Source organism: Mesoplodon mirus (assembly GCF_964341445.2).
Source record: "Mesoplodon mirus genome assembly, chromosome: 12".
Classification (NCBI taxonomy): Eukaryota; Metazoa; Chordata; class Mammalia; order Artiodactyla; family Ziphiidae; genus Mesoplodon; species Mesoplodon mirus.
Genome location: NC_138988.1, coordinates 63,202,164 through 63,220,573, shown reverse-complemented (window position 1 = coordinate 63,220,573; position 18,410 = coordinate 63,202,164). Strand labels below are relative to the sequence as shown.

Here is an 18,410-nt window from a genome sequence, read left to right as displayed (position 1 = left end):
GCCCCAAAGATATCAGGTCCTAATCCCTGGAAACTGAATGTGGTCTTATTTGAAAAAGAGTCTTTGCAGATGTGTTAAGGATTTTGTAATGGGAAGATTATCCTGGATTATCCCAGTGAGCCCAAAATCCAATCCCAAGCGTCCTTATAAAAGAGAGGCACTGGAGGGTTTCCTTGGTGGTGCAGTGGTTAAGAATTTGCCTGCCAATGCAGGGAACACGGGTTCGAGCCCTGGTCCGGGAAGATGCCACATGCCGCAGAGCAACTAAGCCCATGTGCCACAACTACTGAGCCTGAGCTCTAGAGCCTGCGTGCCACAACTACTGAGCCCACACGTCTAGAGCCCGTGCTCCACAACAATGAGAAGCCCGTGCACCGCAACGAAGAGTAGCCCCCGCTCACCACAACTAGAGAAAGCCCGCGCAGTGACAAAGACCCAATGCAGCCAAAAATAAGATAAAATAAAATAAATAAATAAATAAATAAAAATTTTAAGATAAAAATAAAAAAGAGAGAGGTACTGGGAACCTGACACACATAGACCAGGAGGAGGCACTGTGACCACGGAGGCAGACTAGAATGGTGTGGCCACAAGTCAGGGAATGCTGGAGTCACCAGACCCTGAAAGAAACAAGGATGGAATTATCCTCGAGAGCTTCTGGGGGAAGCATGGCTTTGCTAACCCCTTGATTTCAGCCCAGAAAAACGGATTTCAGATTTCTACCCTCCAGAACTGTGAGAGCATAGGTTTCATTGCTCTAAGTCACCGAGTGTGTGTAATTTGTTACAGCAGCCATCAGAAACTAATAATATATCCTTAGATCAAAAAGCACTTAACTGAATGCCTATTACTGGGCACTGCGGATGTCTAGAGAGAGGTTTTATACTGAATTTAATACTTCAAACTTTTACACTTCAAACTTGAAAGTATTCATCAATCTTTGGATCAAATAAACCCCAAACTGCACTCTTTCTTATATGACTACCCTGTCAATATCTGAAAACACATTTCTCTGTAAGCCTCTCTTCTCAAAGCCACCTTCCCCACTTGTCTCTGTCATCCCTCATCCGAGAGATGATTTCCAGACGCTCACCATCATGGTTGCCTCCTGTGGTCACTTTCTTTTTGACTGTCCCTTAAAACGCACTGTCATGACCTGAACAAAACACCCTGGATGTGGGCTGACCAGAGAATATTCAGCTCTGCTAAGACAGCCTGAGACCGCATGCAGGTGCATCACTGTTGTCAATCTGCAGTCAGCAGGAACCCCCAGCTCTGATTGCATGAATCGCTGCCCCACCAGGCCTTCTGTGTCCTACAGGAAAATATTTCAATCTTTGAGCAGAACTTTACATTTTCCACCGTTAAGTTCTGTCTTTTTGATGAGACTAGAGGTCCAGTTTTCTTGATCTATTTATTACACTAAGTATCCCTCCAACCTATAATCTGATCAGCAGGCATTCTCTGACTCCATCTGAGTACCTGCTACAAAACAAAGGAAAGAACTAAGACAGAGGCCCCTGTAGTCCCCTCCCTGTAGGTTCCCTCATTCAGCAAACACAGTCAGTCCCTTCATAGAATTCACAATATAGTTACTTCTAGCTCCTTAATGCCTATGTGTGAAATTCACAGTTCTGCCTAAAATGCCAGTTACGTTACGTTGCTTTTGTCCTCAAAAACTTCCAATGACATCCTTGGCTAACCCATCACATCTGCTTCTTACCTGGCTTCACCATTTCTTTTTTAAAAAAAAATTTTTTACTGAAATATAGTCGACTGACAATGTTGTGTTAGTTTCAGGTGTGGCTTCACCATTTCTATCCAACCTGGTCTCCTTCCAGCAAACCCTAGTGGTCCAGTACATCAGGCGCACAGCACACGGCCTCAGCCCATCCCCTCCTCTGCACCCAGCTTAAGCCAACATCCCTACCCTGTCACAGTCCCTGACTACTCAGGGCCGCCCAAGTCTCCTGGCTCTGATCTCATAAAACCCTTACCGTCTCCTACTCATTCTGGCACTTCATCCTATGCTGCCTGGCATAACTGGTAATGGTTTTACACAAATGTATTTAATGTCTCCAACAAAACAGGAAGCTGCATGAAAACAGTACTTTCTAAACTGTATTTCAGATACAGCCCTGCTTATACCAAAGTTCAACACAGCCCTGCTGAAAGTGAACTGAGTGTTATTCTGGACCTTTTTTTATTGATGAGGAATTTTATCACAAAGAAACTGTTATTCTTCATGATGAGAAGATATTCAGAGTTTCTCAATCCCAAGCTACTAGTCACCTACGTACTAGCAGGTGACTTCACACTCCTCTATGTTATCTCTTACAATCTTGAAGTTGTCAAGATTACCAAGTCAACTATTTTTTCACATTTACAAAAACCTGATTTGCTTCTATATTCTACACTTCGAGCCTTTAACCAGACATTTCCTCCGAAAGCTTTCAACCCTTCCTCTACTATGTACACTATCTCTTACACCACAACAGAAATAATTTAAATGTCACGTCATAAGCTCAGCTTCCCCCTTTAGCTTTGATCACTAAATTCATCCTTAAAAATTTAGTGCAGTAGAGAGAGAACAAGATCCAGAGACAGCCAGACTGGGGTGTCATCCTCCCTTCCTCCTCAGACAGGTGTACTCTCCCTTAGCCTTGTTTTCCATACACATCCTGAGAATTATTACCTATATTACCTGGGGAAATTATGGAACCTCTCTGGGCATCAGTTTTATCATCTGTAACGTGGGGATTAAGAACAGTCAGGATACAGATGAATAGATAAAGAAGATGTGGTACATATATACAAGGGAATACTACTCAGCTATAAAAAATAATGAAATAATGCCATTTGCAGCTACATGGATGGACCTAGAGATGATCATACTAAGTGACGTAAATCAAAGACAAATATCATATGATATCACTTTAAGTGGAATCTAAAATATGACACAAATAAATTTATTTATGAAACAGATTCACGGTTGCCAAGAGGGAGAGGAGTGGGAGGTTGGGGTTATCAGATGCAAACTATTATATACAGGATGGATAAACAACAAGGTCCTACTGTATAACACAGGGAACTATATTCAATATCCTGTGATAAACCTTAATGGAAAAGAATATGAAAAGAATGTATGGTTGTGTGTGTGTGTGTGTGTGTGTGTGTGTATACACATAAAAAACTGAATCACTTTGCTGTACAGCAAAAATTAACATAACATTATAAATCAACTATACTTCAATTAAATAAATTAAAAAAAAATAGGTCCTGTCCATAAGAACTGTTGCGAGAAATACATTAAGACGTGAAAGTGACAGCCTGGCATGTGGTTTGCTCTCAAATAATATTAGCAGCTATTAGTAGTAGTGGTAATAGTATTAATATTATAAATATCAATAAATTATTATTAATTTATTATTAATAATTAATAAACATAGCATACAGTAGAGGTGCAATAGCTACTACTATTTTTTAAACATTATCAGAATATTTGTTGGTTATATCAAATGCAACTGATGGTTCATTACAATATTTATCATTTTATCTATGACAGGTGCTCTCATAGTGTTGCCCCAGCTAAGCAGCATCAGCTTTTTGTTAGAAACCCAACTTCCTGGAACTTATTAGAATGGGAAATTTTCAGGTCCCACCCCAGATCCAGTGAATATGAAGCCTTGGGCTGGGGCCCAACCATCTATTTTAACAAGCCCTCCAAGTGGCTCTGATGCAGCTAAAGTTTAAGAATCACGTGTTTAAGTCTAAGGTCTTGAAAAAATTCCTTATTTGCCAATTTTAAGAACCACAACCTGCATTATACTTTCAGAAAAGGTATTTCTCATTAGCCCTTTAAAAGTCAATGCTTCAAAAATTTTCCTCTCTCATCTGTGCCCACAGATGGTAAAATTACTCAAGAAGTATGCAATGGTCGAGAACACAGAGCAAATAGAGATTTCTTCCTATTCCCTAAAAGTTATCACTGTGTTCTCAGCTTGGGGATTTACATTTCCTCCCAGCCACCAAATCACAAAACAAAGAATAGTGTGATTGATTCAGCAGGGCCATGAAGTCATTGCCTTTACAATGTGTGCAAAGGAGGTCTATGCTGTAAGTAAATCAAGCTTTCCAAAGACAAGATGGAACAGAGATAAAAGTGTAATCATCAGTTAGGTATCTCCCAGGTGGTAACCAAGCAGGTTACTAAGAGGGTGTGGTTCAATATGGAATCCAGGGCCTCTTCCTCTCCAAATGCATTTATGTATCAATAAAGTAAAACTCAGACCAAACATCCAATTATACAATGTTAATTAATACATTTACAGTACAGCTAACCAGTGCTGAAGAATATATTTCCACCATGAACAGTTATTTAGATGGATCCAACACAAGTAAAGCACATTATATGAATTCTCCAGACTGCAATCTTGCAAAAATTTTTCATCCCTTAAATTATTCCTCTTCAATGCTGCCTCTCATTCACAGCTCAAGTTCTAATTCTGGGCCCAGGCAAACAGTGAGTTAAAAAGGAATCTTCTGATCTTTAAAGTGCTTCAGAAAAGAAAGGACTTCCTTTCTTCTTGTTTCCTCAGAGCAAGGCAAAAGCTACATCACTGGTACTTAGATCTGGGTGCCATCTGTTATATATACTCATCAATTTCTAGACAGCAAGACAGAACTGCATATGATCAGGAATAACAAAAATTAAATAGTGACCTAAGACCCTCTAGTTTATAAAGTGCCATGGGTAGAATGGGCATAAATAAATACTGTAAATAATAGAAGGCCAACAATTTTATATTTTAGAACAACTCTCTGGGTAAAATTTAGCTAACTGAAGTCACAGGTATTTTCAATAACAACCAGCTCATGTTTTAGTACTATAATTTAAATTATGCAAAAGAATAATACATAATTGTTTCTGACAACCCTAGTTTACCTAGAGATCATAACTTGCAAGGTAAACAATCCAATATATTTAGCATGGGAAGAATCTTGTAGAGGCAGCAGATGTGAATGTGTTATCCTTAAATATATTTTGCAGAATGATGAATCAAAAGGAAAACATTCTTGCCAGAACAATCAGTTTAAATAAGGACAGGCTTAGTCATAAACTGAAATACCAGAGCACTAAAATTTAGATACATCTGGAAAAAAGCCAAAGACGTCTGCTCACCAACAAACATGAGTTTTAATTAAGCAAACTGTTTAAACAAATGTAATTTTAGCTCTGATAAATATAAGTCTATATTAATTTTTTTCTGGAGAAAAAGCTATATTAAAAAATCCTAACCAAGTATTTTAAGGAAACAGTGTTTACACATATGGATATAATAGTAACTTAAGCAATCATCTAAAAGTTCCACAATGTTTACTTTTCTCAGTCACATAAACTTTTAAAAATTGACCTTGCTAGAAGCATCCCCTGGGCACTGGGTATACGCTAGTTTACCGCTGCATAAATCCTAACTTCCTAAATCACGGGGATTAACTAGCAATTATCTGAAAGTATAAGGTGGAGAAAAGTAAACAGTCTAACAGCCAAGGGGAACCTGCTGGCATCTGCAAAACGTCCCAGTGCATGAAGGAGCCCAAGGCTGACCTGGGCCCCCAGCCAAGTCCTGCTCTCACTATGTGGCTTCTGATGCAGCTAGACCAGGAGGGGCTGTGGCGGGTGCCCCTTCTCTTTTTTTTTTTTTTTTAAAGAAAATGTTGGGGGTAGGAGTTTATTTATTTATTTATTTATTTTTGCTGTGTTGGGTCTTCGTTTCTGTGCGAGGGCTTTCTCTAGTTGTGGCAAGCAGGGGCCACTCTTCGTTGCAGTGCACGGGCCTCTCACTGTCGCGGCCTCTCTTGTTGCAGAGCACAGGCTCCAGACACGCAGGCTCAGTAGTTGCGGCTCATGGGCCTAGTTGCTCCGCGGCATGTGGGATCCTCCCAGACCAGGGTTCGAACCTGTGTCCCCTGCATTAGCAGGCAGACTCTCAACCACTGCGCCACCAGGGAAGCCCCGGGTGCCCCTTCTCTTAAATCAGGCAAGCAAACTGCACAATTCGAAAGCTATCCTCCAAGCGCGAATCCAAGTGAAGGTACAACCGAGGACCAGGAGTGTGCTGAGTCTTCACAGACACCCTTTCTGGGAGGGGAGTGTGTGGGAGAAGAGGAAAACAGGCCTTTGGGTCCCCAAGATCAACCCAAAGACCACAAGGGAGGGGTGTGTAGAGAGGGTGTGGCTCAAGTGACCCAGCAGGACTCCAAGGCAAGACGACCAATCTATCTCCCCCATAGATTCTGACCCCCAAACCCTAGCTTTTTCGAAAACAGATGTACTAAGAGGGAAAGTACTTGAGGTAAAGAAGAGATTTGGATAAGGCAGGGAGCAGGGCACGAGAGGCACCCCACCCCTGCTTTACTATTTGGTTTGCAGCCATCCATATCAGCCCACTCTTCCACCAGCTCTCACTGACTGAGTGTTGACAATCTGCCAAGCACCATACTTTATGCCTAGATGGACGATCTCATCAAATCCTCACACTAATCCACTATTTACAGATGAGGGCAAAGAAGGTTACGGTCACACCAGTAATAAAGTGCAGAGCTGTCTACCTTCCATCTTTGCCTTGCATGCCACAGACTGACAACCTTGTAGGAGAGTCTTCTTTCAAAGACAAAATATACTATTTATCAAATGAAAAGGAAAATCCAGTGAAGAAGGTCTGTTCTGGAACTAAGCTCTCAATTACCTCACTGCCCAAAGGAGCAGAACTACTAACAACAGATCTCCTTGGAGCCACAACTTGGGTAAAATAATTACATAATATGAAACCACAATAAACACATAAAATAATCACTTAGAAAGGGCAAAATTTTTAAGAATTATTTCAAAAGATGGGGAGCACACTCTGGCCTGCGTCAGCAGCCCAGGCAGCTAATAAGCCCAGGGCAGTCTCCGGAACTTGGTCCCAGCATACAACTCCCGGGCTATGGGGGGCAGCCCAGGGCACAAAGTAGGCATCTTTCCCCTCTTTTCCCCCTTTAACCTCCTCCACACCTTCTTCTCTCTTTTCTCTTCTAACCCCCTTTCCCCCTCCCTTCCCCATTGTTTAAGGGGAAGGTCTACAGTTAAAATGACAAAACAGAGTGAGTACACACATAAACTTACTCGAACATTATCTAAATGATTTTATTCCCACTTTTTTTCTCTCTTTTCCCATCAATTACTCCTTCAATTTGCTGACTCGTTCCTCATGGTCACCCTTTCCCTTAACATTTATATAACATAATCTAATTTTATGAAAAACTCTTCAAATAACATACTTTCATTCGTTGCAAGGGAATGAGGTAAGGCAAGAAAGGTAAGAGATCTGCTTCTCTCCTGTCCCTGTTTCTCCCTGAATATGCTCAATATTTCAAGGGAAGAATATAAGATCAACACAGAAGAAATATTTTTCTAATATAGAGATTTTTAATCTAAAATCCATTTACTTACTCTGTATTTCCTACTAATTGGGTTACAACCAAATGGCCCCCAACAGCAACAGTATCCAACATTCCTCTTATCATCACGTGGGTGAAACATGGAAAAGATGACACGAAATCTGGCCTTTCTCTGGTCAACTCACAACACAAACCTGAAGAGCCTCGTGCCCCAAAACGTTTAGGGATATCTGATGATTTTTCTTCACTTGAGGGTAATGCTCTAGCTTCCAGACATAAAAGAATAAATGTTTAAAAAAAAAACTATGTTCTCACATATGTGAGTTTTGGGTCAGAAATTTCAGTGCACAATTTTTCAATAAGAGTGAATTTTAAATTCTGCCCTACTTCAAGAAACAAATAAGCTAATTTGATGATAACCCTAATTAGTTAGACTGGCATCTATCTAATGGCTGTTGTGCATAAAATACTTATTTTCCTAATTCTTACTGGGTTGCAGCAGAAGTAAGCCTAAAATCTTCTAGATGTGTCATTGTATCAAAAAAAGAGGTCACATACTCCAAGTAAATCAGGATTTGAACCCTTGCTGTCTGACTGTGCCGGCTTTGTGGGCCTAACCACTAAATTAAACCACCTTGGAGGACTGTTGGAGAATTAAGTGATTTAAAACTTGCCATGGGCGTTACACATGGTGAGAACATTCTTGCCAGGCCCCATGATGCACCCTAGGAGTGGATAATGCAGACTTGTCCTCAAAAAGCTCAACTAGTGTTTTGAATTTTGAGCAAAGGCAGCTTCCTTACACGCATTCATCCAATTTACAAGCTGCTCATAAGGTGAGTGGCCCAGCCCAACACGCCCAGTACCCAGTAGGTCCCCAAGGAACATCCGTCTTGTGCCAGTGCTGCGTTCCCACAGGAGTCATCCTCATGGGTTTCTACCCTCCACTGCCAACACTGTGACTTACACTCCCGAAGACACAGGGAAGCCCTCTGTGTCTCCGACGTGCCACCCCCAGATGGCCACAGCCACAAAGACTGCCAGGCCAGGAGCCACCAAAGGGGCATCTCTTCATCCAAAACCTTGCTCCCCCTGGACTCAGCTCAGAGATGGGGAAGTCCTGTCAAAGCCTTCAGCTCCAAAATTCCACAATGCAACCCTCACATCAGCCCACCTCTGCCCTAGCCTGTAGCAGAGTCCTGCTTACACGGTGTGTGTGGGACACAAAAGATGACACAAAAGACTGGGGGAGGGCAGGTAAACTGCTGATGTGATACCTTCCTCAGAATTCACAAGACACTGCCTCATGAGAGCAACATAAAGCAGAGGGTCTCCACCTTTTATCTCCAGCCAACACATCAGAGGATTAGTAACAGAAATCCCAGTAGTAACAGAAATCCTTACAGAAGTGAGTCTCAGTTGGCGGGTGAATGACATGGCCCCCCAGAAGGACGTAACAGATTTGGGAAAAGGATTCTGTCCATGGGTGATGACAGAGAGGGGACTAAAACTTCTCTCAGGTAATCTGATATGCTCCCTGAAATAAGAATCACTTTTAGAGAAGGTTATTAAATGCTATTACAGTACTGGCACCATCCCCCTAGGGTACATGATGGTTTGAATAGGATCTGTAGGATAGCTTAGGAATATAACCACATTAACATAATGTTTCTATGCGAGAAGACTCTTTCCAAGTCCCAAACAACAGATTTAAAATATTACCTTCTCTCCGACTTCAGGACTGTCCATAAAAGGGGAAGAAAGTGACTAAGAGTTAATCGTGAAATCCCATGGGCTCTTTAGCTGAGATTTATGGAGTTATTGGGTCCCACCGATCGAATAATTCTACTGGAATTGGGACCCAATAACTCCATGAAATTGTATGCAAACGTTGTGCACATGTGTATTTTTTGAAAGAGCTTACATCAGATTCTCAAAGTGACCAATGGCACACAAATAAATATTAATTTAAGAACCACAACTATTAACTGCTTCACAGAGAAACATACACATAAGCACCCATCTCTGGGTCATACTAAATACAAGAGATAAACTGATTTGTCTAGACTTCTGTCTGAAATCCATCCTTTTTATCTTTTTCTTAAAGTTTTTTTTTATGTGGACCATTTTTAAAGTCTTTTATTGAATTTGTTACAATATTGCTTCTGTTTAATGTTTTGGTTTTTTGGCCGCAAGGCATGTGGAATCTTAGCTCCCTGACCAGGAATCAAACCCGCCGCCCCCTGCAATGGAAGGCGAAGTCTTAACCACTGGACCACCAGGGTAGTCCCTTTTTTTTTTTTTTTTTTTTTTAAATAAACCATCCTTAGTCCCACCTAACTCTCTGCCATCTGCATAAATCTGATGCCAGAACTTGCTTGGAATCTTGAGAGGAAAAAACATTACTGAGAATTGCAGTTTTTTTATGCCCTAACATGTAAATATTTACATATTTCTTAACCTGCTGAGATTTTTTAGAGTCCAATAATAAGAGGTTTTACTCATGCCACAGAAGACATTGCAATCACTGGGCACTCATCTACCACCCCCATCATGACCCACAGGCCATATACCAAATAATAAGAGATGCCTGAAATGCATGTGAAATGCTCTAGAACTGAAACTTCCCACTTGATACTGAAAAGCTGTGGTTCACAGCCATACAACCAAGTACTGCACAATAAATTAAAACCTGCAAGACAATTCCAAGATGCAAAAGAAATATACACTGACCTTCATGAGATGCTGATTTATCCATTTTGTGAATGTCTTCTTCTGAACTTTGTCCCGTTCATCTGGAAGGGGGAAAAAAGATATAAAAGAAGGTTGGTAAAATCTATGATAGGAGACTTTCATTATCACTATGCAAATAAAGAAGAGTAAGGTGTTCAAAAAGTACTGTTTGGTGCACTTGAATTTTCTTGGTAAGTTTTGGCACCTTGAGACTACCTGTGAGAAAGACTGGCCTCTTCCCAGTGTGGTGTTTGCCAGCACTGCCCTCCACACACTCTGCTGCATCATCCCCTCCGCCGCCACCACCAGGAAGTCCTCTCACCTCCACCGCCACCACAAGCCTCCACTGAGCCCCTGCATGAACTTCCCAAAGCACCTGACCACAGGTTACATCCCAGCTGGTCTTCACGGCCACAAGAGGGAAGGGAGGCAGTGTCACTCCCATCTCATGCAAGAGGAGACCAGGAGGTCGAGAGGTCAAAGGACTTGTCGACAATTATTCTGAAAAAGGCTTAAAGCTGTGATAAAAGGCAGGACTGAATTCAGGTCCTCTGGCTGGAAGTGGACACTGGTTTAATCACGAACCATGCTGCTCTTCTCCTAGATTCCCTGTGTTGAACGATCTGGTAACAACAAAACGCCCCACTAGATCCTTGCCATAGAGAGTGATACTGCCCTGGTTACTAGACACGGTGCAGAGAAGGGTGAGGGGAGGTCTTATGATGCAGGTGGAAGAGCACTGGAACGTTCCGGTTCATCAAGTTATTATTTCAAAGACAATCCTAATCTCCAACATCTAGAGAGGATGCTGGAAGCCGCACTCCCTCCCCGTCCTGCTCCCAGGCAGCAAACCCCACTCTCCTGAGTCCTCTTCCCTCCTCTCTACATCTGGGGCCGGCTCTTCTTTCTCCCCGTGGTCCTCTTTCTTTTCCCACCCCTGGTCCACATCTCCATCCTTCCCCTAGGGGCAAACAGGCCTCGCTCTCTTCATCTCTTTCTCTGCTCATTCTTCATCCCTGAGCCCCATAAACTACTTTAAATGGAACGAAAGTTTCTTTGAAAATGTTATGATCCAGCAATCCCACTCCTGGACATATGTCTGAAGAAAAGCATAATTCGAAAAGACACATGCACCCCAATGTTCATTGCAGCACTATTTACAATAGCCAAGACATGGAAACAACCTAAATGTCCATCAACAGAAGAATGCATAAAGAAAACATGGTACATATATATACAATGCAGTACTACTTGGCCATAAAAAAGAATGAAATGATGCCATTTGCAGCAACATGGATGGACCTAGAGATCATCATACTAAGTGAAGTAAGTCATACAGAGAAAGACAAATATCATGATATCACTCTTATGTGGAATTCAATTTTTTTTAATATACAAATGAATTTATTTACAAAACAGAAACAGACTTACAGATCTTGAAAACAAACTTATGGTTACCAAAGGGGAAACATGGGTGGGGGGGTGATAAATTAGGAGCTTGGGATTAACACACACACACTACCATATATGACAGATAACCAGCAAGGACCTACTGTACAGCAAAGGGAACTCTACTCAATATTCTGTAATCTATGTGGGAAAAGAATCTGAGAAAAAATGAATATATGTATATGTATAACTGAATCACTTTGCTGTATACCTGAAACTAACACAATATTGTAAATCAACTATACTCCAATAAAATTTTAAAAAAAGAAGAAGAAAAGAAAATGCTTGTCCTATTCATGAAAAGTATTTACGTGCTTTACACTAATTTAAACATAAATTAAAATACTTAAATATGTCAACTGGGAAAAATATCTGTAAAATGGGACACAGATTACTAATACTAATACAAAATAAAAATAAAAAAGAATAAGATGAACATCAATGTATAACTGGGCAAAAGCACACAATGAAAATGATTAAAAATTTATGAAATGAAATTAATTTTAAAAATGAAAAAAAGTAAATGCCCACAGGTACTCAACCTCACTAACAAATAATAATATAGAATAAAAATAAGCTTTTCCACCTATCAAGTTGTCAAGATTTTATGAAAAAAAATTCATGTTGACGAGGGCACGGGGAACAGATACATTTATATATATCTGTGGATATGCATATACATATATATATATATATATATATATATATATATATATGGCTAGTGGAAATGTAATTTGTTTGAAATCTCCTAGACCTGCACTGTCAATACTGCAGCCCATAGTCACAGATGTGGCTATTTAACTTCAAACCAAAATTAATCAAAATAAAATAAAATTAACAATTCAGTTCCTTGGTAACACCAGTCACAATTCAAGTGTGCACTAACTAATGCTGGACAGGGTACGGATACAGAACATTCCCACTGTCACAAAAATTTCTACTGGACAGTGCTGCTCTACGACAATTTGCCAATAAATATCAAAAGCCTTAAAAATATATTTAATTATATTTTATACCCTTTATAATAATAAAGGGTATTATTATATTTAATACCCTTTCCCAGTAAGTCCACTTCTAAAATTTATCTTAAAACTATCATCATGGTTGTGCACAAAATGTATCTATGAGAATATAAATCAGTGTTATTATTTCCAAATAAAAGTTTATGAAAAAACATAAATGTTCAATGATTTTAAAAAATGGATAAATTTTAATAAAGCAATCCAAAGGTTTGTTCAGATTCGATTCTTTGCAAAGCTACCCAGTGATGGCATATTATTTAGAGCTCTCCTACCCTTTAATGCCGACATGAAAGGGCAGGGGAGGGACCCTGTAATTTCCCTTGTATTTCACAAGCATTTCTTCTCCAGAGTATCCCCTTGAAACCGTTCCCACTTCCGATCACCATCAGGGAGAATCCAAAAGGCACCTAAATAGGGCCTTGCATTTTGTACCGCCAATAACACATTCCTTTTCAGTGCCCAAACCTCTAGTCTCATTCTTGACTTCACTTTGGGTATTAAAAATTGGAAAAGCTGACCAAGAAGACAGAAGTTTGCTAAATCTGAATATAAATGCTCAGAATTTATGCTGAAATTATTAAACTTGCCTGATCCCCAACATAAAATCCCCAGGCACTTTGCATATAACTACTCCGCCAAGACCAATTTTATCAATAATTGTTAACCAACATTATCATCCACAAAATATTTATGAATTCCCCTGTTGGCCCCTCTGGGGCATGATCTCGACCTCAGTCATCTTTGTCTACCCACAGTAGATGCCATGATGCTTCTATGCACTCAACAAACAAATGCCCAGGATGTGAATTAATTATGTTTCCCAAAGGATAATCCTACTCAGGATAACAAGGTATAATTCCTTATATACTTAGACACGGTGGTATATATTACTGTATCTCTTAAAGTAATAATGATGTCGTAAATGTCTTTCAGCCTTGCTATTCCTAAAGAGGTCAGAATGAACCTAAATAATTAGTACGTAAGGCAAGAACAAAGAAGAAGAAGCAATCTGCTAGTCCCAGCTTCCCTCACTCACTCATCCCAGCATCCATCAGATCCTTGGATGAGCCCAGTGCTGTGCAGTGCTGGGCCCTCCAGACTGGACAGATAGAGCACTGGCCCTTGTTCTCTGGAGCTGTCACCTAGAGAGGGCACCTGACAGGAAGGTAGTGTGACAAGCACGCCAGCTGAGCAAAGGATGTGGCACTCACCAGGCAAGCAGTACAAAGGAGAGAAAGGCCACCCCTGTCCAGGGCAGGCAAGTGGGGCTGGAAGGAGGGCAAGGAGATTAATTAGCAAGACAGAAGCCAGCCCTGGTGCAGACTTCTCCATCAAAAAGAAATCCACACCCTCTCCAGCATTTATTATTTGTAGACTTTTTTTTTTTTTTTTTTTTTTTTTGCGGTACGCGGGCCTCTCACTGTTGTGGCCTCTCCCGTTGCGGAGCACAGGCTCCGGACGCGCAGGCTCAGCGGCCATGGCTCACGGGCCCAGCCGCTCCGCGGCATGTGGGATCTTCCCGGACCGGGGCACGAACCCGTGTACCCTGCATCGGCAGGCGGACTCTCAACCACTGCGCCACCAGGGAAGCCCTATTTGTAGACTTTTTGATGATGGCCGTTCTGACTGGTGTGAGATGATACCTCACTGTAGTTTTGATTTGCATTTCCCTAATAATTAGGGAATTTAAACTGGTGCAGCCACTATGCAGAACAGTATGGAGGTTCCTTAAAAAACTAAAAATAGAGCTACCATATGATCCAGCAATCCCACTCCCGGACATACATCCAGAGAAAACCATAATTGAAAAAGATACATGCACCCCTATGTTCATAGCACCACTGTTTACAGTAGCCAACATGGAAGCAACCTAAATGTCTATTGACAGAGGAATGGATAAAGAAGATGTGATACACATATACAATGAATATTACTCAGCCATAAAAAAGAATGAAATAATGCCATTTGCAGCCACATGGATGGACCTAGAGATTATCATATTATCATATTAAGTACAGTAAGTCAGACAGAGGACAAATATATATATATTTTATATATATATGTAAGCTATATATATATATATATATAGCTTATATGTGGAACCTAAAAAAAATGATACAAATGAACTTATTTACATAACAGACATAAACTCACACACATAGAAAACAAACTTATGGTTACCAAAGGGGAAGGGTTGGGGGGTCGAGATAAACTAGGAATTTGGGAGTAACATATACACACTACTATATATAAAATAGATAAACAACAAGGACCTACTGTATCTCTACTCAATATTCTGTAATAACCTATGTGGGAAAGGATCTGAAAAAGAATAGATATAATACTGGGTTGGCCAAAAAGTTCGTTCAGGTTTTCCGTAGGATGTTATGGAAAAACCCGAACAAACTTTTGGCCAACCCAATACATTTACAATGTTGTGTTAGTTTAAGGTGTACAGCACAGTGATTCAGTTTCTTTCAGGTATGCAGCACAGTGATTCAGCTTTACGTATAAAAAACTGTGTTGTGATTACGCAACACTGTAAATCAACTATAATTTGATAAAAATAAATTAATTAAAAAAAGAAACCCTGATCTCATAATTTCAGGTTGAAAGAGGCTTAGTTAGAACTCAAGTGTCGTGATTCCCCCCAGAATTGTTTCCACTACCCCAAGATCCTGCCACCTTTCCTTTCAAAAGGAAGTACTGAGCACACCCCAATCACAGACAGTGGTGGGGAGCCAGGCCCTCCTGACGGCTGTGAACTTTGGACAAGCGAGTGCAAACAAGGGAACCTGCTCAACAAAGTCTAGGGCTCCTATCACATTTCGGCAGTGCTTTTCTAACCTCCAGCAAAGAAAACAGAGTGAGGGAAAAAAAAAAGAGTACTTCCTAGGCAATATCCACATTAATACCATCCAATTAATAACCTAGGACCCTAATGTTAAATCGTCAAGTAAAAAACAAAATGTACTATTAAAAATCCTTGTTCAAGAATAGACAGCTTCCATATCAAGTTACGAAATATGAGATGAAAAGCATTCCTGTAACTATCTACCAAAATTTCATTAATTTATTGAATCATCGCATAATAATATGAACTCTAACAAATTTACTCTGTCCCATTAAATTTAACATATGATGTGTATTATACAAACTCCTCTTGGTACATAATGGTTAATAAAATATATTTATTTTTAAAAAAGAGTGTATATATATGTATAACTGAATCACTCTGCTGTACAGCAGAAATTAACACATTGTAAATCAACTATACTTCAATTAAAAAATAAATTTACAAAAATAAAATATATCTCTTTGGGTTGTGAAAAGCCATATACATTGATATGTTAATTGCATAATTTATGATGGAAAAATTAGAAGAATCTAATTATCTAATATTTGAGGATTATTAAATTCTGATTTGTCCTTTTAATATATATATATATATATATATATATATTTACTTCTTTCTAAATTAATAAAAACAGGTCCTATATTTTAAGGAACATGAAGAATGGAACACACGTTCTTAAAAAATAATCTTTTAATGGTTAATTTTTTAGCCACGTGGTAGATCAAGAAAGCTGATTCAATCAAAGGATCAAATAATGAGAAATTCACTTAAATTATACAACCATAAAATAGCTTTTTTGATCACTGAGGTTTTGTTGTGGTTGTTGCTAGCAGCTTTTCAAAAGCCCTGCTGAAAATATAAGGTGGGAGCTAAACATCTAGCAGGTTAATACTGAGGTAACACCTCGGGATTATGATCCACAGCTAAAGTACTGGCTAAGGTACAAAGACTAAAGTGAACTAAATAACACATGATTCACAGATTCTGATACTGTTTTCTAACAGTAACAACCTAATCTTTTAAACTTCAATAAACCTAGATGATTCCCCTTCAAGTACACCAAGGGAGGTTCTTTAACATGTGAAGTTTCCCACAATGCTACAAGAATGAGTAAAGAGTTAATGTGGACATTAGGGGCTCAACTTTCTTCAGGAAAGCAACTTACAATCCGGGAATACTTTAAGCCTGAGGAGACTGTGATTTACCACTTTCCATACACATTATTTCAAAAGGGAGTATTCCTGATGACACCATCTAATTTTCCAAGTCTCATAATGGTTCTTTATTTCACTTCAGTGAGGGTTGTCTAACACTGAGATTTATATTTAGGGCAACGCTGCTAAGACAACAAAAAGGAAAAATCACTCCTGAGTTTTTAACTGATCCTACTGGTTTTACAGACTATCCATCTATTTTTCTGAATGAAGTTTTATAACATCCCTCTATTGGAAAATTATTTCATTTAGAGAGTACGTTTTAAATGAAAATATACATATATGATCAACTCGTAAAGTACAACATGGTTGAACATTCTATAAGGACACAGAATGCAAACAATAACAGAATTTGAAAAAAACAAAAAAGTACAAAAAGAGCACCAATTATTACAACTTACACTGTCTGGTCTTCAGTAAAATCCAATCAAAGCTAAATCCACTTCATATCACACACAAAATAACTATTAAGATTATTTCAACCCATATCCTATGCCCAACAACAGGGGGAAGTTCTGTCCAGGGAGCCTCAGGAGTTGTCACGGGAGCCTGTCCAGATTTCCAGAAGGTGCCCCACAGTCTGCTACAGCCCCGCTGTGCGAACCCACTCAGGTCCTGCAACTTCCCTCTCCAATCCTGCAGCACGAAAGTGAGATAACGGGTAGGCAGGCTACTGACCCATGCAGCACATCAGCCCCACCAGCCTCGCGTTCCAGGCGCCATCATCTTTCAGGACCTGCCCCATCCTTGCGCGGGAAATCGGTCCAGCAACTCCCTAAACTTTCCATACCAAAGCTCATGTGTCAGAGTCCTGGTAAGTTTCTGGGTAGAAAGGAAAACACTGACTAGACACTCCCACTCACAAGCTGACAACTAGTCCACTCCCCCTTTTAAACAAACATGAGCAAAGCCAGCCTCCGCCACTATTTTGCAGGGGACGCAGACAATACTTACTAAAAAGAAACTAAATCATCTCTTTCTCCTTTGACGCTTAAAGCTGTTCAGATGAAGTCCCTTAAAAAGAGAGTTTTGATTGCCTAACTTTTTTGCAACGAGGCAAACCAATCGGATGTTGGATTTCACTGCTGCACCAGCTCATCACATTCCCTCCTCTAACACCCCAGGCAGGATCCCCCTGGGATAAAAAAAAACAAAACAACAACCAGCTCAACTAGTTTCACTCATCCCTGATATGTGTGCTATGAAGGTGGTTTAGGAAGCCCAACTTTATAGGCTAGACACACCTCCTTCAGGGGAGAAACACCACTATCAGGTATTTCTTTCTGCACCTTCACACATTTCCACGTGAATCTCACAGCGATTCTTTGAGCTGGATGGTACATCTTCATTTTAAAGATGTAACAAACAAGGTTTGGGGAGATTAAGAAACTAGCCTGAGATTTCACAGCCTAAACAGGATCTGAAATCTGATTCTAAAACCCACTTCTCTTCTATGTCATCAAATAACAGAACTTTTCTATGTCATCAAATAACAGAGCCCCCAATCTAATAATGCAGGAAAAACAAGGAGTCTCCAGCTTATAAGGACTTCACTTTCGAGGATGAAGAAAAATGTCAGGAAAAGAGAATCCTTGCTCTAAAGAAGCACCAGACCAAGTGTCCCCAGCACGACTCTGTTTGCCTGAGACTTTAGACAAACAGACCTGCCCGAACAGAAACTGTACAAACAGT

At 40.0% G+C, this 18,410-nt stretch overlaps 1 protein-coding gene across 16 annotated transcripts in view; it reads right to left on the bottom strand.

Annotated features, from left to right (window-relative positions):
- DST (dystonin) overlaps window positions 1–18,410 on the bottom strand; it is a 488,128-nt gene that overhangs the window by 270,467 nt on the left and 199,251 nt on the right. For 15 of the 16 annotated variants that reach the window (XM_082637986.1, XM_082637996.1, XM_082637982.1 and 12 more), the window contains one exon: window positions 10,177–10,238. In XM_082637986.1, coding sequence (XP_082494112.1) covers window positions 10,177–10,238 — 62 coding nt within the window. Of the gene's footprint in view, window positions 1–10,176; window positions 10,239–17,396; window positions 17,484–18,410 lie in introns of those variants that run through there. The other variant, XM_082637983.1, reaches the window with a different exon arrangement.